The sequence below is a fragment of the Monodon monoceros genome, unplaced genomic scaffold (assembly GCF_005190385.1).
Source record: "Monodon monoceros isolate NGI ecotype Baffin Bay Population unplaced genomic scaffold, NGI_Narwhal_1 Super_Scaffold_18, whole genome shotgun sequence".
NCBI lineage: Eukaryota > Metazoa > Chordata > Mammalia > Artiodactyla > Monodontidae > Monodon > Monodon monoceros.
Genome location: NW_021703774.1, coordinates 151,640,889 through 151,667,979, shown reverse-complemented (window position 1 = coordinate 151,667,979; position 27,091 = coordinate 151,640,889). Strand labels below are relative to the sequence as shown.

Here is a 27,091-nt window from a genome sequence, read left to right as displayed (position 1 = left end):
TGCAGTAGGTTTCTTTCCCTCCTTTCCCTCCCACCCTTTCAGAAATGCTTCCCCCAGCAGTCCCTGGATGACAGAGGCCATCTCCCTCTGGCTAGGGAGCTCTCCTCGGACCCTGCTCTGGACCCACGGAGGAGGCCTGCCCGAGAGGGCTGCCTGAGACCCAGCTGTGGGTGGCCCTGCCCTCATCCAGAAAGAAAAGATCAGCTTGAACCAGAAACTCGCCAACTGCTCCCAGCAGCGCGTCCCCGGAGGGAGTTTGCAGGCAGAGTCATGTATGGCTCCATTTTTAGATGTTGCCGCATTCCATTTGCCGGAGATCTGTGTTTTATTGCCGTATCAGTGTTTCTAAATTGCACTATATTTTCTTAGCTTGATGGGAATTTACGGCACCTGGATTGGAGCGAAATTGGGCTCTTCCCGCAGCTCGGAAATCACGGGGTCGATTGCTGTGGCTGTTGCCTCCCCCTTGGACTGCTTCTGCTAATTATTCATATAAAGAAGAATCCGAATCTGAGAAAGGACGCCCAGGAGGCCCCCTTGGCGAGACGTTCGCGAAGGCTGGGAGGTCTGTGGCTGCTCCCTATGGAGACCCAGGCCGCCCAGGACAAGGCAGGAGGGCTGTGGCATGGGGCGCTGAGGCAGAGATGAATTCCAGGCTGGGGAGCAGCCAGCCTTGGGCCTGGCGTGTCCTGGGGAGCACTACACGTTAGGTTGACAACCAGAGTAACAGAAGCAATAATGTTGCACTTTTGGATATCCCTTTAGTGACCTCAAAGTACTTCCATGTCTTCTTAATTCTCCTGTGAGGAAAAGAGAACAGGGACCATCAACCTCATTTTACAGGTGAGAAAACTGAGGGCGTAGGGGACCCAAGCACAAGGTAGAACTGGGATTAGAACCCAGGACTGTCTGGCTCCAACCTGGTGTTCCCTCCCTCCCCCACACACTTTGTAGGGTTTGGTTCCCTCTCCATTTTCACGCTGGCGACCTGGAAGGGGTGCTCTCGTTGACAGAGCCCTCGCTGTGTGACAGTCACCGAGTTGAAGGTTCCCGGCATCGTCTCATTTAACCCTCCTAGAGGTGGGTATGATGTAATCCATTTTACAGAGTAGCTTCAGGATGTTAAGCCACTTGTGCAAGGTCACGCCGGGACTCCTAAGTGGCAAAGCTGAGATTCAGTCCCAGGAATATCTAACTCCAAAGCCCGTTCTTAGCCACCTTGCTCCACTGTTCCCAGGAACACCAGCAAATCCAACTTCTGCTGATGCAGGAATGAGCGGCCCCAACCATGGGGTGGGAATCCTGGGGCATTCTGGGAGTCAGATGGTGCCTGTCTGGTGCTGCCATTCAGCAGGGTGCGACTTACACGGGGAAAGCCAGGGTGCTCAGACTGCACCCTGCATTTGAAATTCACAGTTTCCCCAGCTCCAGCCTCCCAGGAGGCTGCAGTCCCACCCAGGGTGTTGGGCAGGGAGAGGAGGCAGTTACGAGGACCCAGTTGGGGACCGCAGGAAGTCCTGGCCTGTCCCTCTGGCAGGTCGTGGCAGTTTATCTCACTTGGCAGTGATCCTCTGTCTAAAAGCACGTCTGATGTTTTTGCAATAAAGTTAATGGACTTCTCCATCTTAGAGCAGCTGAATTCTCTTGGAGCAGACGTTGAGGGTTATGGATGCTCTAATTAGGAAGCTGCCTTTGGCACTGAGGGAAGGAGGGGAGTCTTTGTGACGTTGGCTGCCCCGTGAAGACCCCCTGCCAAACTGCTTTCCCGTAGCTTGCCAGGGCAGACCTGCTGCAGCAGAGAAGAGAGATGTTCCTCTCTGCCCCCACCTCCCACTTCCCTTCCAGCACCAACCTCACCTCCAGAAGGGACTGTGGGCTCCCAAAGTCGGGCCATGGGCTCCGAAGTCTGAGCCACCACCAACAGGGTTTAGTGTTACAATCAAATAAAACTTACACCCAAGTTAATCTGACACATTTATTGATGTGCATAATTGTTATTGGACTGCACTGCAATTAGGCATAAATGGTAGGTCGCTCCTGTGAGTGGCTGTAATTAGTAATTCTCGTTTTTGGCCCAATCAAGTTTGGATTTTTGTTTTTTCTATAAGCATGGAAGTTCCCCAGTGTCTGTAAACAACATTGATTATTGACTGTGTTCTGATTCACTCATTCATTTAGTCATTCACTCATTTATCAAATCTTTGACATGGAGGTCCCAGCTGGAATGCCTCATTTTCATGCTGATGCTGGGTAATTGTGGGTGAGTTATTCTACTTCTCTTAGCCTCAGTTTCCACATCTGTGAAATGGGGACGATAGCCCCTAGCTCATAGGGTTATGGTGAGGCTTCTGTGAGATGAGGTATGCGAAGTACTAAGCACTGTCCTAGGTCTAGAGTTGTCGCTCAAGTAGCTAGAATGTATTATTATTATTGTCATTATTATTTTATTATTAATGAGAACTTCTCCTGGAAAAGAAGGAGCGGAGCACCAAGAGCTCTTAACCTTTGGTCCTCAGATGAGAGGGTGATTCTGAGGGCAGAGGGGACCTGTCCCTTGGACTTTGCAGGGGACTGGAGGTCAGGGTGATGCAAGAGGTCACAGAGCCAGTGACATTTGGGTTATGGCAACTGCTGTGACCTTATTCCCTCCACAACCCCTTCAGGTGAGTAGGGCTGGGAAACTTCTGATTTTTCACATCTTTCATCTCATCACTGCCCAGCTCTAAGGAAATACAAGGGTGAGTTAGACCACCTCATAGAGGGAAGTGCCCACATAGGGCAGAAGGCTCTTATTAAATGCTTGACCTGCTCCTGTCCCTGAAGATGCCTTATGGTCTCAGCACAGGCCACCCTGCAGAAAGGCTTCACCAGCGGCCTCATTTGCATAAGGTAATGAAACTGCAGTAAAAATAGGAAAAGAAAAAATGGCCTGGCAACTTTGTTTCCATAATGACAGATGCTTTTTAAACACTCAGCTTCTGTTTCCCAAGGAAGTGCCATCAGGGCCCCGGGGGAGCCGCGTGCCCTGGCCCAGCCTGATTCTTGGAATGGCAACCTGCAGCTCCAGGCGTGCCCTGGCCCTGACCTCCTGCTGCTCCAAGCTCACTCCAGATAGACTTGGGGGTGGGGGGGAGATGAGGGAGCCGGGGAAACTGACAGAAGGGCAGAGAAGGACCCTCCCGAATAGTAGCAAGCCTGATGTCTCACACTTAACTTGTGCTTTCATAGGAAGATTTTTCTTTTATTCTCACATGAGCTCCCTGAGGCAGTCAAAGTGGGCATCCCCACAGCACAGGTGAGAAGCTAAGTCTTATGAATGATCCAAGGTCACCTGGTTAAATTAAGGGGGCAGAAGGGCCTTGAAGCTTGTCCCTGATTTTTTTTTTTTGGAATTACTCCTTTATTTAGTGCCCTGGAGGTTTTTATACCCTGGGACTTTGCACATATTAAGATTCAGAAGAGGTGAAAAGTATACGTTTCTTTAAAGACGGGGAAGGGCCCATAGGTGAAGGAGACTTCTTTTTCAGATTCTTTCTCAGGCAGTTCAGACTTAGGGAAGAATACAGATGGAAGTTTAAGATCTTCCAATGGATTCCCTTGAAGCCATCACGGCTTCCTTATTCACTGAAAAATCTTCATGATTCAGGCCAGAGCTTTAAGACCATTGCTCTCTAGCATTTAACACATTCCTGTGTTTGCTAAATACTCCAAAAGGAGTAAATGAGTGCCTATATTAATTAGAGCCATGGAATGGAAGTGTTACTACTAGAATCCTTGGGTTGGTGAGTCATCGTCATCAGGGTGGGTTGGCTTAACTCAAGCGGTTACTCTGTCCCATCGGACTGCTGTTCCTGATTCTGACATGAATGATCAGAGGCCCTTGCCACAGGAGATGGCAGGAGAGAGGGCATGTCCCTGACCTGGAGGCTGGTGGGGACCTGTGGGAGGTCAAAGCCAGCTCAACGGGTCTCAGACCTCTGTGCTCTGGAAAGGGTGAGACAGCCAAGGTCAAAGGGAAGGGAGCCCTTGACATTGAGGGTGCAGTTATCAGGGATGGGACTTCCCCAGACCTAGAGGCCAAAAAGGAGCCTAACCAGAATCTGCTCCAGAACCATCTTGGCCTATCAGCTCCAAGCCACCTGGGCTTCATGACTGCCTGGGGAGCAGAAATGACAACCACCACAGTAATGATGATGGTGATGAATAAAACAAGGGAGAAGGGGCTTGTTCCACAGCTCAGAGGGAAGTCTCTAGTCTAGTCCCACTTGGTTGGAGGTGGGGAGGTGCCTTGACACACCATCACCTTCCCTCTAAGTGTTCAGGACTGAGCCCTGATTTCCTGATTCAATAAAAGAGGGCTTGGCCACGTGGGCTCTGAGCAAATTCTCAGGCTACAGATGGCTCTTCACTCGTGCAAGATGGCCAGGGGGCGTCACCTGGCTGCTAAGGAAGCTGTCCTTATGGAGTTGCTGAGAAGGATGTCTAGTGGGGCGCACGTGCCCAGGTCTATACTGGCCTCATGCAGGTAGAGAATGGGGTCCACTCCCTGGAATCGTCTGGGACTGGCAACCTGGGGGTCCCTCCACATCTGACTCCGTTTCTGTCTGGCAATCCCTCCCCAGGTTTCTTCCTCCAGCCTGTGGAATCTTGAGCCTAATTTGGGAAGTGGTGGAGGGAGAATGGGATCCTATGTCCTTCCAGATGCTTTGGGTCTTACACCAGAACCCAGATCTTTGAACTTAAAACTTGAGTATTTGCCCATCTTTGATTTCTCTGTGCCTTTGCCACTCTAACTCTTGGAATATTGGGGAGGGGTCCAGTTATTCGTTACTTTCCCTCCACGATAAAAGCTGCCATCGGTTGAGCTGTACAGGTACAAGGCAGCTACAGTGTCATTGAATCCCTACAACAACCCTCTGAGATGGGTCTTAACCTCTCTTTTCTGCAGGTGAGGAGACTGAAGCTTGAAGAAGACACAGCAAGGGACAGAGCCTAGCAAGTTCAACTCCCACGTCCCTGATTGTACTGCTTGGTGGGGCTTGTCATCAGGCCTAGAGAGGGGCCCTGAGTGATCTGGTGTCCTCTCCAGCCTAGATATTCTAGGGCTTGATGAGAGGGAGGAAGAGGGCAGTGCAGTGGTAGGACTGAATTAATAAGCATTTCCGATGAGGCGAGTGAGGGGTTAAAAGGGGGCGGGTCCAGCTCTGTGCTGCTGTTGAATGGGGTGGATGGGCCTGGGTCTTCACAGCTTGGAGCAGGAGCGTGTCCTGAGGCCATGCTGCACACCGCTCCCCTCTAGGGCTTGGCTACTCTCTGTGCGGGCGAAGGACCAGCAGCCCAGGCCTCACCTGGGAGCTTGTCAGCAGTGCAAACTCTCAGGCCTGTCTCAGACCCACTGAGCCAGAGCCTTAGGTTTAACAAGATCCCCGGGGCATGTGTATGCTTAAGTGTGAGAAGTGCGGGTCTAGAGCCAGTTCTCAGATACACCCCTTTGCTGAGAATGTCCCCATCCAGCGCCCTCTGCTGAAGGGGTGGCAGGTGATTTGGAATTGGGACATTTTCATACTAGGTCATTGCTGTTGGGCCCTGGAGCAGGGGGGACTTGAAACCAGATCTGGGTGGCTATTTACTGCCATGAACAAGAAAAAGGGTTGGTGGGGGCGGGGAGAAAGAGAAAGAGAGAGAGAGAGAGAGAGAGAGAGAGAGAGGAGCTTGGCTCTGCTTCCAGCAGACCCCATATAATGAAGTCTCTTTTTGCTCTGGTTGGAGAAGGTCTCTGTTCTTGCCGCAATGATCCCTGACTGAGGAACGTTCTTGAAGGTTTTTCTCCTGGGGGCTCAGTGCATTGGAACTAGGAGCCAGTGTCCTGGTGCCTGGAGATGGAAGGAGCACGAAGGGCATTGATCAAGGAGAGGCAGAGGCAGAAATAGCCCTGCTGACAGCAGCTGGGGACTGAGCCACACCAGCCACCTGGCTGCGCCCCCCCATCCCCCTCCCCCGGCCAAGGCCTGGCCTCCTGATTGCCTTCCCCTCCCTTCTTTGCCATCCCTCCTTCAAGAGGCAGCAGAGAAGGGAGGAGCTTCACATCTTGAGGGGGAATGTCCTGGGAGGAGCAGAATGGAGAGTGGAGAGGGTCAAATAGCCCCTTTTTGTATTCCAGCTCTGCATGTGGAAAGCCACACTGACTAGCTGTGTGACTTTGGGCAAGTCCATTCACTTCTCTGATCCTTTGCTTCCTTAATTGTAAAATGGGATATAACAGTGTCTCCTTCAGAGGGTCGTTGTTCAGTCCGTGGGAAGTGCGTATAAAGTGCTGGCAGTGATGCTTGGCTGGTACTGAGTGCCTGGTGAGGCGGGCTCCATTTCCTTCCTTGGGGCAGGAGCAAGGAGCACCCCCTCTGTGGGCAGAGAGGCAGCACACCCTGCTCTTGGGGGTGGGAGAGAGACAAGGCCCAGCATCACTTCCTTATCTCCTACAGACAGAGCCGTGGAGAGAGAGAGCTCAGTGCCAGCCAAGTGGAGATGGGCCGAGAGGTAGAGTCGGGGGCTTCCCGGAGAGGCTGGCCGATCCAGAGACAGAGCAGCCCCGCTATCCCAAGAGGCCTGGCTGACCCTGGTCCAGAGCCTAGAGTGTCACAGACAGGCTTCTGGGCCAGGCTCTGTGTCCCCCGAGGGAGGAGTCTTGCCTCACTGCTCACCACTCTACCAGGGAGGGCTCAGCACATAGTAGGTGCTAATTCTCCTTCTCCTCCTCCTTTTTCTTAATAAAAATTGCTGTCGCTTGTTGGCTTATGATACGCCCAGCCCTATACTAAGTACTTAACTTGCTTTTTCTCGTTTAACCCTTACAACCACTCCACGGGCGGGTGGTTTTCATGATCATGCATTTTAAAGATGAGGAAACTGAGGCTCAGGGATGTGAAGCTGCTTGTTCAAGGTTATACACGTAGTAGGTGGTAGAGCTGGGACTCAGACACAAGTTATTTAAGTCCTCAGATGATGGAATAGGAGGGTGTGTATTTCAGGAGGCCTGCCCAGTCCATAGAGCTGTTTTTTGGAATTTTCCAGTCTTCTCAACTCTCTTAAAGCAAAGTCCCTGGGTGCCATGATTGTATTATGTGACCCCGCCCCCCACCACAGCTGATTGGACTACGATTATGATGATGTCGTACATAGGGAAGCATGGAAGTTTCTGGATGCAAATTAGTCTCTGCCTATGAAATCTGTTTGCATGAGATTTGGAAGGCAGAAGTGAGGCAGAGCCCCTCTTCCCGCCTCCTTACGGGCTGTTTCAGACATGAGGTTTTTCCAGCGACATCACTACCGTTTCCTGGGTGATGACAAGCAATTGTGATGGGCATAGTGGTGGCCTCAACTTCTTGATCCAGGCTTTCTGAACCCTGGATTGTAGCTCTGGTGTGTTTTGCCTCCCAGCTCTAGTACCAGTCTCGGAGGGGGCCGCTCCCCTGGTGGGTCACTTCTGTATTGTTCTGGGAGCCACTGGAGGCCCAGCATGGCCTTGCTCCCTCATCTTTCATTGGTTTTGTAAATATCCATATCCAATCCCTTCCTGCTTAAAACGTCCTGCCCTGAACCCTTTACTATGTGTACGGTTTCCATCTCCTGAGAGTAACTGACTGAGCGCTTTCTCATTTCCAGTTTGAAAAAGCTCAGGCAAGATCTCTGATTGGCCAAGTTTGGATAAGAGGCTCACCCAGTCTCCCCAGCTGTTGCCAAAGGGACAGGGTCACACCAGGACCTGGCAGCTTCCAAGGTAGCTATGTGGATGGAGATGAGTTGGAGAGGAATGTGCCCAAGAGAAGGAAAGACAGAGGTCAGATGGTGTCAATATTGATGTCCCATGTCAATATTTGCAATGGGAACCAGGAGCCTGGGCTGGAGCCACCCACCTGCTCGTCACCAGGGTCCCTTGCCCAGGACACAGTCAGCCCCCGGTGAATGGCACAACTCAACTGGCAGCACCCTCTGGTTCTATAGAGAGAAGAGAAGCAGAAAACACATCTCAAGGGATTCCTGTTTTCTAGAAACATTTCTTTATTTAAAATTTAAAACCATATTACTTCATACAGCAAACTGTGCACTTTGATATATCACAGTGTCTTAAAAAGGAAAATAATCGGATTTGTCTGGAAATTTATTTACATCAGCCTAGAATGATTGGCAAGTAACACAGTTACTATGAAACCCAAATTGTTACAAAATGTTTACAAAAAACTATATTCATAGAAATTCTGCATGTCCACAAAGGGCATCCCCTGAATGGCCCAGAGACCAGTGTGTGGGAACCATGTTGAGTGGTATTGGGAGGGGCGTCCAGGCACTCTGGTCTGGGTGGTGGGACAGTGGTCTCACACGGGGCTGTCTGGGGGCTCAGCTGAGGGGCTGGGAACCCAAGTCCCCATCATGGGAGGCCCAGCCAGGAAGCTGGCCCAGGCAGAGGTGGGCTGGGGGCTTGGAGCACAGTGGCATGGGGGCCCCTGGAGCCTCTGATTCCTGTCCTGGAGCCAGGACAGACCCTTCCTCAGGGCACTGGGTTCAGATGTGCTCTGGCCAGGGCCCCAGAGGCAGACCCAGAGTTAAGTGCAGACCAGTCTGATGCATGGGGCCGAAGCAGAGTGCAAGCCGCTGACCACACACAAGCCCACTCCAGACCATTTCTCTCCTGCATGCTCCAGAGATGCTTTGACCTGTGATGCAACCGGACCACTAGCTAAAGGATTGGAATGAGAATAGATGGATCTGAGTGGGGCAGGGTTGGAGGCCTGCGGGTACTGCAGGGGCGGAGGGGGCACAAGCACCCTGCCAACTGTCCTGCAGGGGGAGGTGCAGCAGGGGAGAAGGCAGACAGATGGCATTGGGCTGTGCTCGGAGAGGAGTGCCTTCCTGGCTTCGCCTCTTTCACCCCATGTCACTGTTCTGCTCACATCTCTGGCTCCCCGGTCACTCCCTGACAGCTGACCTTGGGGTCAAATGGGGCTGGGGAGGTTGTCTGAGGTGGGACAAACTCTTGGCTGGAATTGCTGGGTCTATAGCTGCTGGAGGCCTCAGTTTTGATCTGTAAAAGAGACACACTGTGGGGTGATCTGAGGTCTGTTCTAGAAGACAGGGGAGGGGGATAAGGTCAATACCTAAGGGCACAGGGACATCAGACTGGCACACTGGCAATGCCCAGGGGGTCATTCTTTTTAAAAAGGGTTTTCCTTAGCTGTGAGCTGTGCCTTTGCGTGTGGTTGAGAACGTGAGGCAGAGGCCTTTGCCACCTAGAATACTCCAGCCTTCTAGGGTATTTCAGGCAGAGCCTGACACCTCCCTGGCGGCTGGGCAGGCAGGTACTGAGAGCTGGTCTAGGCAGTGGACCCCTCTTTCCCAGCCCTTCAGCTCCCTGGCAACTGCCCTGGGACCAGAGCTGTCACATCGACTCAGGAGCCAAGCACTGGTGTGACGTTGCTCCCCAGACCCAGGTCCAGCTGTTCTGCCTCAGACCCTCTCAGATGCAGCCAAGGCCCCTGGGCCACTCCTGCCCACCCCCAGGAGGCACTGGCTGTGCACGGGCCATCTGCCAGCCCCTCTTCCTCAGGGTCTGCAGCTCTGATGTACGCAGGCCCTTCCCTTCCCCCACGGGGCTCTCCGCAGCCCCTGCCCCAGGTGGCGTCCATCCCACACTCGGCAGCTGCAGCCCGCATCTCTCACCTGGTCCCCACCCATACTGGCTGGGTGATGTACACTCTGTGTGCAGACGTGCGGGGAAGGGTGTGTATACACATGGGCTACAGGTCATATATACACTGTGCATATATATATACATACAGCATATATATATATATATATATCTTTTTACATTCATATATATAATGTATAGAACATTAACCTTCTATCAAAAACAGTTTTGTGACTTTCACGTATGGCCTCAGCGCTGAACTTCTAACTCCAGGGCAAAGCCAGGACTGGAATGAAGGCTCGACTCAAACTGGCCTGGGGACAGAGGGCAGGGCCCTTCTACTGTGGCAAGCAGCTGGGCCCGCTCCAGATGTGTCCACCCAGGCTGGGACTGTTCCAGATGTGTCTATTCCAGAGGCCCGTCTACAGAGCTGGGCTCACTTCCTGCATCTGTCCATGGGGCCGGGCCCATCTCAGATGTTAAAAGTCCATATAGATGTTTGTCCAGACCGCAAGGCCCTTCCCAGCTGGCTATCCACACAGGACCACGGATGTGGGCCAGAGTGGGTCCTACTTCCAGATGTTTGCACAGAGAGCTGGGAAGGGCTCGGGGAGGGGTGGGCTTCACACTGAGTGATGGAGCAGCAGCGTCCAGCCCACCCACACGCAGCAGGCCAGCAAGAAGATGGGGGGAGGGAGCTTCCCACTGTTCTGGGTGGGCGCGTGCCTGCGTCTGACTTCTGACTTCCTGGAGGTTAAGGAGGGGAGTGACTTCCAACCATCTGGAGCCTTCACCCACCACTGCCACCCTCCTCCATCCACCACTGCCACCCTCCTCCATCCTGGCCCGGACCTGCCCTCCGCCGGTGCCCGGGGCCTTGCGGGGAGCCTGTGTGCTCAACTAGCAGAGGCGGAGTCCTGGCTGTGGGGCGGTGGCTCCCACACTTCAGAGATTCAGAGTCAGCTCCTCAGCCAAGGGGACCTTACACCTCTTGAGAGACACTCGAAGACACCTGAATGGTGACAAAACTCTCAGGGTTTTCTTAACTGTCCATAGAAGAGAGACCAATACAGGTCAAGGGGAGAGAGATAAGGAGCCCTCATGGCCCCAAACCCTATGGTCTTAGCGGGTATTGTGTGTCTTCACTGCTGCCCCTCAATATGGCCAGTTTGATCAGGCTGAGGGGAAACACTGGCTTTTTGGGGTAGGGGATGGGGGTAGAAGGTAGGGGAGTCTTTTCTTCAGGGCCGGCATGCGGGGCCAGACAGGGACGGGCCAGCACCTGCTCGGGCCGGTCTCATCTTTGCTCCATCCAAACCAGTGTTGATGCCTCCATCACTCGGAGCCACTGACCTCAGTGCCTCCGTGTGGGCGTGCTCCCCCTGCCCACGTGCACCTGCTGCGGCTCAGATCCTCGTCCGCGGGCAGGTGGGCCTGAACTTTAATTCCACATGACCCGCCTTGCTGGGAATAGCTCCCTGGCCCCCATCCCCAAGATGCAGTGGCACCTTCCATACCCCGGGAGAGAGAGAGCTCACACGTGGGCAGAAACAGGCTCTGCTGCACTCTGAATGCTGGGCTCTCAGAGGCAAGCAGGTCATCAGGCAGAGCTTGGACATTATCCACACACACGGACATAAGGCTTGAGTGGGAGGCGAGATCAGGCCGCGTGTCCTCCCATCCCTGTGTAGGACTCGAGAAATCATTTCAGTCCCTTTCAGGGGATTTCCCAAATTGAACTGTGCCTCTGATTTCCAGCATTCTCTCCCCCTTCGATGAAGCTCTTCCTACCCACTCCACCTCCTTGTCGCCCTTCCCATCACAGTCTATCTATGTGCATAGCCTCAGAAGAAATGACACATTCATGGCATGCCACACACAAAAGCACACACATGTGTGTGTGATACGAACATGGATGTGGGCACGTGCTATGAAATTAGACTGGATAAAGAGAGAGGTTCATGCTTGTGGTTGGTGAGAAAAAATCGGCAGATACCTTCATCAGAATCTGGTTATCTGGTAATTGCCAAAAAAATGTCATTTTCCCTTCAAACAGGCCACTCTACCAAGAGCAAAGGAGTCACTGGCCGTGAGTCCCTGCAGCGTTTCGCCTCCACTTGGCCGGTCTCCCCGTGCCCATGCCTATGTCATCTCGGCAAATCTTTGTGACAATGATCTCTCCATGACAGAAGTGTTTGCACACTCTGGTTCCCTGCCTTCCTGATTGTCCGTCTCTGCTCCTGCTGTGAGCTGGAACATATGCGTGCATTCGAACACACGTATGTGAGTGCACTCACACACGAACACCAGTCCCATGTGACTTCTCACATACAACATGCATTGCCCTGTGCTACGTGTCTGTCTGGTTCCGCCCTCCATTGCACACACACATGCGCATGCACACTCACACATGGACCCCTTGATGACATGGCTTCTCCGTTTAAACATATTTGGCAATGTTTGCAGGTGTTATTCTGTTCTCCACCCTCTGCCATTTGGTGCACAAACGCACACACACACAAGCGTACACAGTCGTTCACGCATGCATACATATGTATACTCACCAGAACCCCATTATGACATGGCTTCTCCTGTTTTTACATGTATGGGGTCCTGCGGCTTGTCCAGATATTTGTCTCCCTCACCCCCAGTTCACACACATGCACACAAACACGTCAGAACCCAAAGGATTCTCCTATTATTGCATGTCTGGACTCTGTCACCTGCCCTAGTTTGCCCTTCATGCCCAACCCACAAAGATGAGACATACAAAGATACACATATAGGCACGCACACACACACAGACACACACACACTCCTACACCCAGGAGCTCACAACAGCATGGCTTTTCCTATCATGACGTGTGTTGGCTACATGGTATGTCCAGCCCTCTTCTCCCACCTCCAGTGCACAGAGCCTATTGGAGCCACTGTGATTCTGGGAACCGGTCGGTTTGGCCCTGCAGCTCAGTTTGGAGGAGGGACGGTATTTATCACAGGAATCCACTGCGCTCTCCTGCTTTGGGAGTCCTGAGGGGAGTCAGAGATTGCCCTTCGCCCCAGCTGAGAAGGTTCTTGAGACCTAAATGTAGCTCTTCCCTAACCAGGGTCCCCAAGCAGAAACAGGAGAGTGGTGGAGGGGTGTGGCTGGTATCTCCTGGGTCCCTGTCCAGAGTCTCCAGGCCCCTTTCCGTTGCTCAAAACCTACCCTCTGCCCTTGGCCACGGGCAGCCCTGCTGGCCCCATCGTGTTCTCTTTAAGGACACTTTGTTCCTATTCCCTCCATGTCTCATTCATCTCCCAGAATCTTAGAGTCACAGACCTCTAGGGTATCTGTCACAGCTAGCTGGAACCCACAGGTCACCTGGTCAACCCCTCACTGTACCTCATCTCTGCTGAACCCCCAAACCCCACAAGGTCCCAACTACCCCAGACAAGAGACCAGGGGCCATAAGGGCCTTGTGTCTTTGTGTGGGGCCTTTGGTTAATTCTCCAGGAGGCAGCTTCTCCCTCCCCACCATGGGGGCCCCTATCAGGGAGGCTATCTTGCTCCTGAACACTTGCTTTTCCTGGGGAGCATCTTTAGGTTTGGCAAGTCCAGGAGGCCAGGTGTTCTTAAGGGCCCTTCTGGCTTTCCCCATCTACCCCAAAGTTAGCCTGTGCCATAGGACATGATCCTCTTTAGAGGAGGGGTGATGACGTTCACTTCAATCTAGGCTACTTTCCTCCTTCCATGATGACAGAAGAAGGTCAAGGTCAACTGGCCAGGAATGGGGAGCTGCTGAAGAGTAGACGGCAAAGAGCTCAAGCTCCCTAATGCCACCAGGGTTTAGAAAACAGCTTGGTAACCAGCAAAGTACAATCTGCAGGCTCGAGGGCCTGAGGGATTCCCATGGAATCCACTGTTCCTCTGGGCTTCAAATACTGTCTCAGTCTCTAGGCATCCTTTGCAAGAGATTCAGGGGGTCTTCTTTCCTCTGGCTGGAATGTGGGGAAGAATTTGCTCTGACTACTCCTCCATTCCTAGAGACCTCCTAGAGGAGTAGGACCCATTGGGACATTGTCCAGAAGAATTCAAAATGGCGGTCTCTGTGTCTCCTCCTCTCCCCCAGCCTCCAAACTCCTCTTTTCCTCTGTGGGGCTCTCTGCCTTCAACTTTGCCCAAACAGGGGCTTCCATGGGTGGTGTCAAGTCCAGGAGATCAGGACCACATAAGCAGCCCCTGGGGGACGAAGTCTTCCTTCTGCCCAGGCATGTGGGGTGGCCAATCCCCAACTTCAGCTCCCATTGGCAGCCAAACTATAAGATCCTTAAGGTATCCAAGGTTTGTGTCTCTGGTCTCACAGTCAAGTTCCAGGAGGCCTGGGCTCACGGGGAAGGAGTGGCAATATAAGAGCTGTTTCCCATTTCCTTTGGCCCCTGCAGGGCCATGGTAGAAACTTCTGACTGGAGAAGGGAGTCGAGGGGCAGATGAGTTTGGCCTGAGAGAGGCATGTGCTTCCTTTGGCCTTGGCTATCTTGGCTGGCAGCTTTAGAAACCCACAGAAGAAACAAGAGGAGGGTGAAGCCCAAGCAGCTGGCCTGGGGGCCTGCTGGTTTCCTAGTAGGTAAGGGCAGAGGACTCCTGGCCCAATAGGCAGGCAGCAGCTCTGGTCCCCAAGCCCAGTATGGGGACTGGGGATGTTCCTTCCAGTGTCCTTTGCTCTCCTCCGCCCTGCCTGCAGGCCTGTGGGCCCCGCCCCACCTGTGCCTAGGGGAACACGGGGGCCAATGATGTGCTGCAGGTCATGCTGTCCTTGCCTGGAAGCCGGCGATCGTTGAACGTGTGCATGTTGATGACGGCGTCAGTCTTGACCATCATGGGAGGCTGCGGCTTGTGCTTGACCCGACGCTGGCAGGTAAGGGAGAAGCGGATCTCGTCGGCCATGGTACTGCAGAAGGAACGCTGGGGTGGGGGTACAGGGTGGGAGGGCAAGGGGCACATGGGTGAGACCCGACCCTGCAACTCCAGCCAACTCCCCCCCTTCCTCCCAGAGCCTTGCTAAAGCTACCGGGTCTCCCTCACACATTTACCCCACCTGCCTCCTGTCCCCTGTAAGGTGATTATTTTGAGTAGCAGCCTACAAAACATCACGTCCTTGTCTGGAGTCTAAGGTGGTATCATCTTAGCCCCATTTTACGGATGAGCCAACTGTGGCTCTGATTGGCATGCGCATTCATGTTTGAGGAATGTACCCGCCTGACTTTTCTCCACTAGCTTCTGAAGGCAGGAACCAGCCAGTTTCATCCCTATGAGCCCAGCCCCCAGCTTTAGGCCTGGCTCAGAGTCAGTGCTTAAGAAACATTTGATGAATATATGGGTAACCTTGCTGGAAGGGCTTCCAACTGAGGGGAGGGGTCACCGCGCTCCCACTCAGGGAAGTTCAGTACATATTTCTCTCCTGTAGGGCTGTGGGTGGCAGCGGCCTCTTCTGGCCTGGGTCCCTGTGGATATCCAAGAGGGATAGCTCAAGTTGCAGCACTGCCCACAGGTATCTGATGACGGTGGCTCCTATGAGACCAGCTGCCAGAGGTTGTCCTGCAGCTTGTCGAGAAGGCAGTGGGGCTGGGAGGTCCGGGCATCAGCACTGAGACAGTTTGTAGGTAGGCTGTGTGGTGAAGGGGAAGGGCGACCTGGCTTTGAATTCTGTCCCTGCCTCTTACCAGCTGTGTGACCTTGCCAAGTGTCCCCTTGCTTCCCTACTAAATGCAGACGTCGTCCCTCCTCGCCTCCCTTTCTTGCTTCTGAGACTATTTACTGAGACCCACTCTGTGCCAAGCACTGTTCCAGGTGTTAGGCACACAGCAGTGAAAAAGACAGATAAGGTCCTAGCCCATGGTCTAGGAGCCCATGGTCTAATGATGGGACAGAAATAGATAATGAATTTGTGAACAAATAATTTCAGAGAGGGATAACTATTATTAAGAGAATAAAGCAGTGAAATGGGATAGAGTGGGGTGGGGAGGGGGGATAGGTGGGGAAGACTACTTGAGCTTCAGCTGAATGACCAAAAGACTCTAAGAATATGGAGCTCTGGGGGAAGAGCATTTCAGGTAGATGGAACAGCATGTGCAAAGGCCCTGAGGCAGAAATGTGCTTGGTTAAGGACTAAAAATATGGCCAGTGTGTATGGAGCAGAGTAAGTGAGGGGGGAGGGTGGGAAGGAGGAGGTTGGAGACGTGGGCAAGGACCAGATCTCATAGGCTTTTCGGTGGAATTTGGAGCTCATTCCAATTGTAATGTAATTCTAATGTGACCCAAAGTATTTGATTGTTATTTTTAGATGTATCATAATTTTTTAAACCATTCCCTATTACTGGACATTTAGGTTTTTTCACATTATAGCTAACACTTCAACAAACAACCTTGCCAATAAAATTGCACATGTCCTTGGCCACTTCCATTGGGTGCATTTCTAAAAGTAGAAATTGGGGCTTCCCTGGTGGCGCAGTGGTTGAGAGTCCGCCTGCCAATGCAGGGGACACGCGTTTGTGCCCTGGTCCGGGAGGATCTCACATGCCGCGGAGCGGCTGGGCCCGTGAGCCATGGCCGCTGAGCCTGTGCGTCCAGAGCCTGTGCTCCGCAACGGGAGAGGCCACAGCAGTGAGAGGCCCTCGTAACGCAAAAAAAAAAAAAAAAAAAAAAAAAAAGAAATTGGTCAAAAGCATGGCCACTTTTAAAGACTCTGGCTGTACTACAAAGTTACCTTCCAGAAACTTACCCTCTTGGACTCCCCCCAGCAATATGGGAACATGTCCCTTTTCTTATACCCATGTGAACTTGAACACCGAGAATTATCTTTGCCCCTCCTCTTTGCTAACTCAAGCTTCCTGATTATAAAGGACTCCATTTAATTTTGGATGGATGTGTAAGTGCATCTTATATATATGACTTAACTGCAATCTCCTTCCACAGTTGCCCTGAATCCCTTTGAACTTCGCTGTGAGAGGAGCTTCCCAACAGCCCAGTAGCCCTCAACTCAAGGTGCGCATTTGAATCATGCCGTACACTTTAAGAAGCCTATTCCAGGCTCTACCACAGGCCAATTAAAACACAGTCTCTGGGAGTGAGGCCAGGGGTATTAGCACTTAAAACGCTTTCTCCCTGTGATTGCAATTTGCTACTGGGACCCAGAACCACTACCTAACCACAGTTGATGAATTAATCAGACAGGTTGAACCTAGCAAGCTTGGGCCGGCCCTCCTATCTCTTTATTTATTTATTTACTTTGGTTAAACTTTTGATTATGGAAATTTCCAAATATATGCAGAAGTGGAGAGAAGAGTATAATGAACCCCCTATGTAAGCATCACGAAGCTTCGACAATTACCCTGGAGGGGTTTATGCAAGGGAATGACACGGTGTGAATTAAGTTTTAAACAGGGCACTGGCTGCTGTATGGACAGCAGCTGATCGAGAGGAAAAGTGGAGGCAGGAAGGCCAGACTGGAGGCTGGTGCATGATCCAGCTGGACAGGATGGGTGTGGCCTGGTGTGGAGCTACATTGAGGGGAAAACATGCTCGGAGTCAGTGCCGAGGTGGGGCTGGCAGGGCTTCCTGGTGGACTGGATTCAGAGTGGGCTACGGTGGGGATGGGATCAGACACCACCTTGCACCTGGCACATAGGGGGTTAGAAACCAGCGCAGACCCCGTTCCGTCTCTTTCCCTTCCCCGCGCAGGCCCCAGCTCCTGGGGGCTTACCTGCTCTCGCTCTGCTGTCTTGCGGAGCTTGTATACAAACTCGCCCACAGCCACCAGCACAGACAGGACCAGCCCAGCGGCCAGGACGATGAAGATGCCCCCAATCTTCTGGATGCCCAGGGCGCTGGCCTCTTTGTTTTCCTCCTCGGGACACCCGCTGCCCCGCCACCACTTCTCCTTCAGGACGTGCAGCTTGTCCTCCTCCTGCAGCTGCAGGATGGCGATGGTGATCTTGTCCCGGTATGGGGAGCCTGAGTGGGGGAGAGAGGAACCTGGCTGTCAGCAGCCTTCAGTCCATCTGTGTGCCCCTGTCAGTACCCTGGTGGGTACCAGACGCCATCGCTGGGCCTCTCAGTACGCTCATCCAAAGGGGGACCCTAGTGCCAGGAGGCCCCTCTTGAAATCCACCTATGGTGTCTGGGTGGAAGGGTCCTGATTTGGGGTGGAGAGTCTTGCCTACGAATCCCTGTCTCCATAGGCCTGCAGAGCATCTGGGCGGCATCAGCAGGGGTGAGGTCAGGGAGAGGAGGCATGACCTCTGAATTGACCCCCCACCTTTGTGCCTGCCCATGTCTCCTCTGCTCAGGCCAGGTCTGACCTTGCAAGGCTTGTGGCTCTACCTTTCTGTTTCTGGGCTGAGGATATGCTGCCTTTTAAGGCTCAGTGGGGTGACCTGGGAGAGGGAGCAGGGGGCCATGTGTGCACATGAGTGGATGTGGCGGTTTCGCTCACCCTTTGTCACCTGCCACCCTCCCCCCTGCAGCCCCATGCTCACCCATGGGCGTGCCAATGCCATAGCCCTTGGAGTCGATGAGGCCCCCGATCTGGGTGAGGTTGCAGTTCCTCTGGGTGATGTACTCGATGGTGGTGGACTCCATGAGCAGCGCATAGTCGGCTGTCAGCGCCCGCTGGACGCCCTCCTCGTTGTTCTTCACCAGTGCCGAGGGCTTACTGCTCATGAAGGCCCACATCTTCTCGAAAGTGGAGATCTTGGATTTCTGGGCCGTGGGGAGGGATGAGGGGTGGTGATGCACACACAGTTACTGAGCACACAGGGATCAAGCACAGCTCACCCCTTAGCAGGGCCCGGGTCACTGAACTCTGTGCACAGTCCTCAGAGCGAGGGAGTGCGACCCACTGCTCAGATGTGGAAACTGAGGGCCTGGGCGGATAGGTCCTCAAACACACAGCTGCTGAGTCATAAACTTGAGTCAAGCCAACCTACCCGAAAACACTCGGCTCTTTGCCACGGCACAAGTATTTTTCAGGATGTTCTTTTAAAAATTAATTTTCTCTCTCTAAGATTTATTGAACAGTTAAACATGTGCAGGTCCTGTTCTAAGTGCTTTGCCTGTATTAACTCACTGATTCTTCCCAGCAATCATAGGGGGCAGGTACTCTCATTAGCCCCATTTTACAGATGAGAAAATTGAGTTTAGCTGTGCCTCAATTTGCCTAATTTACTCAGACACAAAGTGGCAAAACCAGGCTTCTAACCCAGGCCATCTGGCTCCAGAGCCCATGCTCCTAACCATAGAGCTGCACTGCCTCGCAGAAACCACTGTGAGGGTGGGGGGAGGGGCAGGGGCTGATGAGGGCAAAGCTCGGTGGATTCTGGGCCTCCCACTCCCACTTCAAGCAGGTCGCTCTATGTACCATACTCCAGGGGAAGATTTGTCTGAGGCAAGTGCTCCTGTCTGTTCTCCTTCAAAACAGTAAAAGAGAAGCAGGGGGCTTCCCTGGTGGTGCAGTGGTTGAGAGTCCGCCTGCGGATGCAGGGGACGCGGGTTCGTGCCCCGGTCTGGGAAGATCCCACATGCTGCGGAGCGGCTAGGCCCGTGAGCCATGGCCGCTGAGCCTGTGCGTCTGGAGCCTGTGCTCCACAACGGGAGAGGCCACGACAGGGAGAGGCCCGCGTACCGCAAAAAAAAAAAAAAAAAGAGAAGCAGGGTGAGAATTGCAGAGAGGGGAGAAGAGTGGGGGCAGCCAGAGCAGGTGGTCCACAGACCCCTCAGCCTCTTGTTCCAGAGCATCCTGGGCAGGATGCTGCTCCATGAATACGGAACCAGCATCCCTAAGGTCAGGCCTGGTGGGTGGGCTGCTGTGCGTGCCCCGCCTGGCTGGGGAGACTCACAGAGGGCCTGGGGCCAGGAGAGGGGGCCAAGGTTCCATGTTTCTTGCTGCCTGAGGAGACTGGGCAGACCTGGGTGCATGCACTCATGAGATTTCTTGGGAACTTAGTGCCTGCTGGCTGCCTGCTCCCAGCAGGGATCAGCCTTGCCTCTGCTGATCCCAGGGGAGCAGGTGGCTCTGCAGGCCTCATTTTCCCTGGCTGTTTCCAAGTCTGGCTGTGCCTGTTTGTGATGTCAGCCTGTCTGACTGGCCCCCGGCCCAGCTCCAGTGTGCGTGATGGCATGGGTGTGCTCAAACAGGCTGGCGCGGGGCTGCGGGCAGGGGGGAGAAGCTGTGACTGCCAGGAGTGGCAGGGGGAGGGGGCTGGGAGGAAAGTGGACCTTCTCCTCTCCAGGTGTTTCCTAGCGCTAAGGGCTGTCCCCTCCAAGACTGGCTTCTGGAGACCCAATCACGCCTTGGGGAGGAGGGAGCCCCGGAGCAGCAGGCAGCACCCCACTAGAGATTCCACCTGAGCCCCGAATCTCTTGAGTGCCAGGGATGCCTCCTCTGGGCACGGGGCCTGAGGGAGCCTTCATAGACGAGCAGCCACTCCCCTCCTGCAAATTTATCTGCCCCAAAGCTGAAGGCCTGGAAGGGCTCAGATGCCCAGAGCCCTCAGTGGGTTCCATCGGAGCAGCAAGTGGCTGCCGCCCGCTCCTGCCGTCCTCAGCCTGTCCCACTATCAGCTATTCCTGCTCCCCGGCTGTTCCATCCTCCCATGGCTCCCAGATGCTCCTCCCCTCCCCACTTAGCTACTCTTGCCCTTAAGAACATTCCTGATGTCCAGCTCTTCCGACTCTCCAGGCATTTCTTATTTTCTAGATCATTTCTGATATCCAGACTGCCTTCTCCAGTTTCTCCCTTGGGCCCATTCTCACTCTGCTACTTTTCCCGCCCTGATTCTCTACAGTCGGAAGCTTTGAAATGGCTCCAATGATCCCCATCCCTGGGATTCATGCCCTGGTGTGATCCCTTACCCTTGAGTGTGGGCTGGGCTCAGTGACTTGCTTTTAACCCCCACCCCCAGGAGTGATGGGATGTCATGCCTGAGATTAGGTTACAAGAGACTGTGACTTCTGTCTTGCTTCTGCTCTCTCTGGCTCCTCTGGCTTGCTGCTCTGATGGAAGCTGGCTGCCATGCTGTGAGCTGCCCCATGGAGAGGCCCACATAGCAAGGAACAGAGGGCAGCCTCCAGCTGACAGTCAGTGGAGATGGAAACCCTCTGCCCAACAGCCCAGGGGGAACTGAATGCTGCCAACCACTATGTGAGCGAGCTTAGAAGTGGAGCCTGCAGATGACCACAGTGTTAGCCAGCACCCTGATCCCAGCCTGTGAGAGGCCCTGCACAGAGGACCCAGCTATGCCAAGCTGATTCCTGACCCACAGACTGTGAGGTCATAATGTTGTTGTTTTAAGACACTAAGTTTGGGGTAATTTGTTATGCAGCTATAGGTAACTGATACACTCTCTTACACACATACTGACGCAAGCTACTTTTATTCCCAAGATCGTTGCTTTTTCAGATGATCAGTTCCAACTCTTCTTCTAATCAGGTTATCCAAGTCCAATCATCACTGCTTGGCAGGGACACATGGCCTCAGACACTCTGCTCTCTTGGTTATTGTAACTAAATACTATTCTCCAATCAATGATTTCAGCACCTCAGCTCCTTTTCCATCCCAGTCTCTCCTGCTTTCCAAATTCTCCTTCTTCTACTAGAGGTGGGAATTAGGAGTGTATGAGGCCATCAGGGCTCCTTTTACATCTCCTAATGCATGCATACATGCATGCATGCATCCATCCATCCACCCTTACACCTCACCCATCTTACCCACTCATTCTCCGACACAACCAGCCATCAGTAACTTGAAAATGAACAACACAGGGAGCCCTGTCCCACTCCTTCTGTCTCAGAAGAGGATGAGAACTTCTCCTCTTTCTGCAAACGCCTCCCTGCATCCTCTCCCCAACACCCCATTCCTTCTATACATAGGCATGCCTGACATCAAAATATATGCTCTTCCCAGTAACACCCCGTCATAAATGGAGATAGAAATTTCCATTGGAGGCTGGCGAGGGAGAGGCTGGTATTGAGGCTGATGGGCTTTGAGGAGAGACACGTGAAAGCCTGAAGCAGGTGAAGGAATGGAATGGGGAAGATGGGTAAAAACACCAGAAAGCTTGGGCCAGTTAAGATGAAAAGTGACGATAAGGCGGGAAGCTGGCTGTGATGCTGATTTCAAGGGGTTCTGCTCTCCCAGCTCCAGTGTCAACTAATTCATTACCTTCATCACCTTTAGGCAGATGAATCTGAAATCTTCTTCCCTAGAAAGGCCACCCCCCGTGTTTGTCTCATATCTTGGGATCCCCATTTTCAACAAAACCCACTGATTCCCCTTAGGTTCTGTCCTTGAGTGATTCTGTGATTCTGAGAACATCCCTGAAAAGCTTCCCTGTGCACCTCTGAGGCAGGGAGGGATACAGCCAGGGCCCCTCCTGGAATCTCAGTCCCCTCTCCTATCTTCCTGGGCCTGGTCACAAGATGCCTGAGTTCCGTCACTGGCCTGAGTTAGTTACCACCCCAGGGAATGGAGTCTCACGTACCTATGACTCCGATGCCATCCTCCCTGTCCCAGCTCCAGTGGGAACCTTAATAAGCATTGCTTCAGGGCCAGTCACCCAAATCAATTAATGGAATCGCTTGGAGCAGCCGATACAGGGCGACATGCCAGGACGGAGAGGATTTTTTTATCAGTGAATTTGGCAAGAAAGTAAGTTTCAGACTCACGACTTTCAATTCTAGCCTCCTCAAAGAAGTAAATTGATTTCCCCCAACTAAAGATATTTAATCTTGAGAATTTAACATTTCTGCACAAGAAAATGTATATAGGTATATATATATATATATATGTATAAAAATATATATCAATTCCAAAGAGAGCTGAATCTCAGGGAATGTGTGTGGGGAGGCAATGTGATTCCATGTGAGACCTTGAGTATTTTCCATACTGGAAAAGAGACCTTTTTCCAGATTAACTGGCTTTCTTATCCCTGGATGTGGAGTCTTTGGCCTTATTAGATCCACGTACCCGAGCAGTTAATCATGTCTCTTGGGTTATTTTCATGGGGACCAGGAGGCTCCCTGCCTCTGCCCACCTCGCCAGGGCAGACTTGCTGACCCTCTGCTCTCTGCATGTGCCCCTGAGGCTTGCCTGTGTGGGGGCTGCAGGCTGGCCCCTGCAGGGAGAGTTAGGAGGTGAGGGCTGCAGGCTGACCCCTGCAGTGGGGGGAGTCAGGAGGCGAGGGCTACAGGCTGGGGGTGGAGGTGGTGGGAGGGGTTGGCTCCACTGCATGGACTCTGGTGTCACACCTAGCTGGGTTCAAATGCCAGCTCCTTCTGTGACCACAGGCAAGTGATGTCACATCTCTGAGCCTCACTTTCCACATGTGTAGAATGGGAATCAGCTTAGCACAGAGCCAGGTTCCTAGGAAGTGCCTGATAAGTGGCTAGCGTCATTCTCTGTCTTTAAGCCTCCTTTATTCTCTTTAAGGCTCAGTTTTCTCATCTAGAAATTGGGGATAATAATTTCTAGAGTGCAGAGTTTCTATGGAAACTAAATGACATAGTACTCAGTGGCAGAAAATTCCAGTGCTGAGACGGGCCAGGTAGAGTACTGTAAACAAGTAAAGGCCGCTGAGTGGAGTTCTGATAAGCTGGGGACGGCCGCCGCCTCTTGGCACCTGACAATCTCTCTTCAGGAGAGCCAGCTCAGTGATGCCCCTTCATCTTTCACATTTTTGAGAAGCTGGATATGTGAATTTTTTAAATGCAAAAATCTCCCCATTTTAAAATGCTGGCCACTAATTAAAAATATATAAGAGGGCTTCCCTGGTGGTGCAGTGGTTGAGTGTCCGCCTACCGATGCAGGGGACACGGGTTTGTGCCCCGGTCCGGGAAGATCCCACATGCGCGGAGCGGCTGGGCCCGTGAGCCATGGCCGCTGAGCCTGCGCGTCCGGAGCCTGTGCTCCGCAACGGGAGAGGCCACAGCAGTGAGAGGCCCGCATACCACACACACACACACACACACACACACACACACACACACAAAATATATATATATGAAATGTGCTGCCCCCAAAATCGTATCTGTGAGCTAAACAGGGCTGTGTATCACCAAGAATAAACAATAAAAATAGTTAACATTTATTGTATGCATACTCTGTGTCAGGTATGGTTCTAAGTTTTCTATATAAATTATCCCATTTAATCATCTCAATAATCACCTCTACAAGGGGTGTGTGTGTGTGTGTGTGTGTGTGTGTGTGTGTGTGTGTGTACTATTATTATACCCATTTCATAGGTGAGAAAACCGAGGCACAGAGAGGTCATCAGTAACTGAGTCATTTTCAATAACTTCCCATCATCCCCAGGCCTCCCCTGCCCCTTTTGCTGTCTTCTGCCTGCCTGCTCTGGGTCTCTTCTATTCTGAGGACCTCTGGGCTCCCCCTGAAGTGTTTAGCTCTGTGCACAGGTAGACAGCCATCCTGTGATAGAGTCACCAATGTCCTCCACAAAGCCCCCAGGCCCAATCTGGAGGGACCTGGAAGAAGAGAGGTTCTCCAGGTGTCCACTGGCTGGAGCTTCTCCATGGGACTCCAGTTAAACCCTTGCATCAGGAGGGGACTACATAGCAAAAGGAGAAAAGGGGCCAGCCAACTTGCCCATCTTCTGGGTCAGCCAAACAGAGGGGCATCCAGAGGAGAAAGCCTTTGCCTTAAATGTACTGTGTGCCTAGCACTGGCCTAACCACTGTGTATACAGTGGCTGATTGAATCTCCTTGCTAATTGCTTCATGGTGGGAATCAGTATCCATGTCATCCAGGTGAGCAAATTGAGGCTCAGAGAAGTGAAGTGACTTATCCAAGGTCACCCAGCACAGACAACAGCCAAGACTCAAGTCCCGGTCTGCCTGACTCTGAGACTGATGAGACTTGACTGCGCCAGGCTGCACCACAATGAATTCTGCCTGGTCACTGCATTTCTGTCCTCCTATCCTGCTTCTGCTCAAAAGCAGGGCTAAGGCTCTATCAGAGAGGCCAGCAGACAGGTCAGGAGAAACTGGGAGCTGAGCTTGGGAGCACCCTCCTGAGCCTTCCAGCCCAGGGAAGAGTCTGCTGAGCAGCTGGAAGGTAGGGAGATGGACTGGATGGCCTCTCCAGGCACCTTCCAGGCTCAGTTGCTAGGATGGGGCAAAGCTGTGCAAGGGGTGGGGCTTGACGGTGCCAGGGACCTGGGGAGCCTGGAACTCTTGGTCCCCAGCTCTATCTCTTTCCTAAGTGGCTGTCACCCACACACAGTCCCTCCCATGTGTGATGTGTCTCTCCCACCGCAACACCAAAGAGGGCTAAATCCTTGGAGAAGCTGTCTTCTGACATCCTCTGCCTTCAAAGTTGCCCAGCCCTCCCCTCCAAGAACACGCTTTCCCAACGTCCTCCTTTACATTTTGCCTACATATTTTTACAGCCAAACAACACTTTCAAAGGCCTCCTTTTTCTTCTCCTAATTAATTTTTATCTTCCAAGACGGAGGGAGGACAACACAGGAGACATTGTTTGTGATGTTTGCTGCTCCCTGACAACTCTTCAAATGAAATTTCCTCTGGAATGATGGGCTGCCACTAGCCACGCGTCTCCCAGGCTACAGGGTGGGGGAGCGAGGGATCTGGAGCCCCCCGAGAGACCGGCGTCTCGCTTCCTGCTGTTGTCATCTTTGGATGGGAGTGGGCTCTCTCCCTCGAGTGCTACTCTCAGCCAGGGGGGCTTTTTAAGACAGTTTGCAGCTTAACCAGGATACATGCTAACTGCAGAAATGAAGTTCATTTGCCCTGTGCTCTGGAACCTTCAGGAGTGCTACCTGCTGGGTTCCTGTCCTCAGCATGGTCTCCTGTATTTGCTTTACTTGGCCTCTGCTGTCTTTTAATTCCATCCTTTAATTCGACAACGGCATCCACTCAACGTGATTATTTAAGCAACTAGGATGTGCCAGGATGGTTCTAGGCTGGGGATACGGCTTCACTCTTCCCCAAGGAACTCCTGGACTGTGGCTGGCTCCTTAGAGAAACAATATGGACACGGAGACAAAGAGCACAGGCATTAGAGCCAGACTACTTGGATTCCAATCCCAGCGCTGCATTTCACCAGCTGTGTGACGTTAGGCAAGAAGTATGAACTCAGGTTACTTTCTGAGCCTTCCTTTCATCATGTGTTAAGGGTGATAATAATAGTCTCAACCTTCTAGAGATGTTATGAGGATGATAGGAGTGAATACAGGTAAAGTACTTGGAACGTTGCCTGGCACACAGTAAGTGCTCAATAAATGTTACTATTATTTTGACTTTGCTAATGTCTCCTAGACATCCAATGGCAACCTCTGGAGCTGATTCCTGTTCAACCCTAGTGCCAGTCTTGCCGGATACACTCACCGGTGGGAGGGAGGACCGCCCCTCCAGGAGAAGACCCTGGAGCGGCTGCGGGAGAGGGCAGTGTGTGTGCAAACAAAGTATCTGACTGTACAACCGGCTCCATTGATCCTTGATCTGCTGTTTGATCTCCCGCAACTCACCCAGCCCCTCTGGACCTCTGTCTCTCTAGGTTAAACTCAGGTTTCCTTCCAGCTCTAACTTGAAAGTGACCATAAGGAGGCTACCCCCAGGCCCAGTGCAGGGGGGGGGGGAAGGGGGAGGGCTTGAGGAGGGAGGTATGACTAAGGAGGGTGGGCTGGGGGTGGGGCAGGGAGGAAGGAAGTTTGTCCAGGGACCTTCTAGGAGGGTCTTTTCTTCTAGCTCATCATCCGAGGTGGGGATAATGCATCCACACTCAGGTTCCTCTCTGCCTACATAACAGTCCCACCGCTGCTGCCGATGGAAGGGAACCTAGGCAAGAGGGCTTTCATTTGAACTAAAGCAGGAGACAAGGTGGCCAGAGAGCAAGCGGAATTCATTGGTGATCAGGAGGGCAAGGAAGGGGAGTTGGTTCTGCAGGGGGATGTGGAGTTGCTGTTTCTGGCCAAAGGCCCTTGCGAGCCTGGGCCCTTAAGCCCCAGCATCCCAGCTGGGTGGCAGCATCTGTGTCCCTCCCCTGCCCTCCTCACTGCACCATTGGCAGGGAAGGTGGGTGAGGGTGGAGCGGGCTGAGGGAGGTGCTGCTTGATGCCGAGGACAGCAGCTCGGTGGGGAGCAGGGACCAGGCTCTTGGAAGCCAATCTGAGCATCTTAGCATGGAGGGAGGCAAGGGCATCCAATCAGTGGCAATGAGCCTGCACTGGGCATATTTATGCTGCTTCCCTTTGATTGGGAGCCCTGCTTAGAGACGGGCTCATCTGTAATGCATGAGGGATGCTCTGGCACAAAGGGCTGGGCCATAGCCTGCGGATAGGCAGAAGCAGGCGCAGCACACACACACACACACACACACACACACACACACACACACACAC

The 27,091-nt window shown here is 52.8% G+C and overlaps 1 protein-coding gene across 2 annotated transcripts in view; it reads right to left on the bottom strand.

Moving 5' to 3' along the window:
* Nucleotides 1-13,434: 13,434 nt before the first annotated feature.
* Nucleotides 13,435-27,091, bottom strand: part of GRIK3 (glutamate ionotropic receptor kainate type subunit 3) — a 230,863-nt gene continuing 217,206 nt past the window's right edge. The window contains exons 14-16 of one of the 2 annotated variants that reach the window (XM_029228965.1): nt 18,197-18,419; nt 17,422-17,672; nt 13,435-14,624 (exon numbers count right to left, since the gene is read on the bottom strand). In XM_029228965.1, coding sequence (XP_029084798.1) covers nt 14,430-14,624; nt 17,422-17,672; nt 18,197-18,419 — 669 coding nt within the window. In that variant the 3' untranslated portion in view covers nt 13,435-14,429. Of the gene's footprint in view, nt 14,625-17,041; nt 17,673-18,196; nt 18,420-27,091 lie in introns of those variants that run through there. The other variant, XM_029228964.1, reaches the window with a different exon arrangement.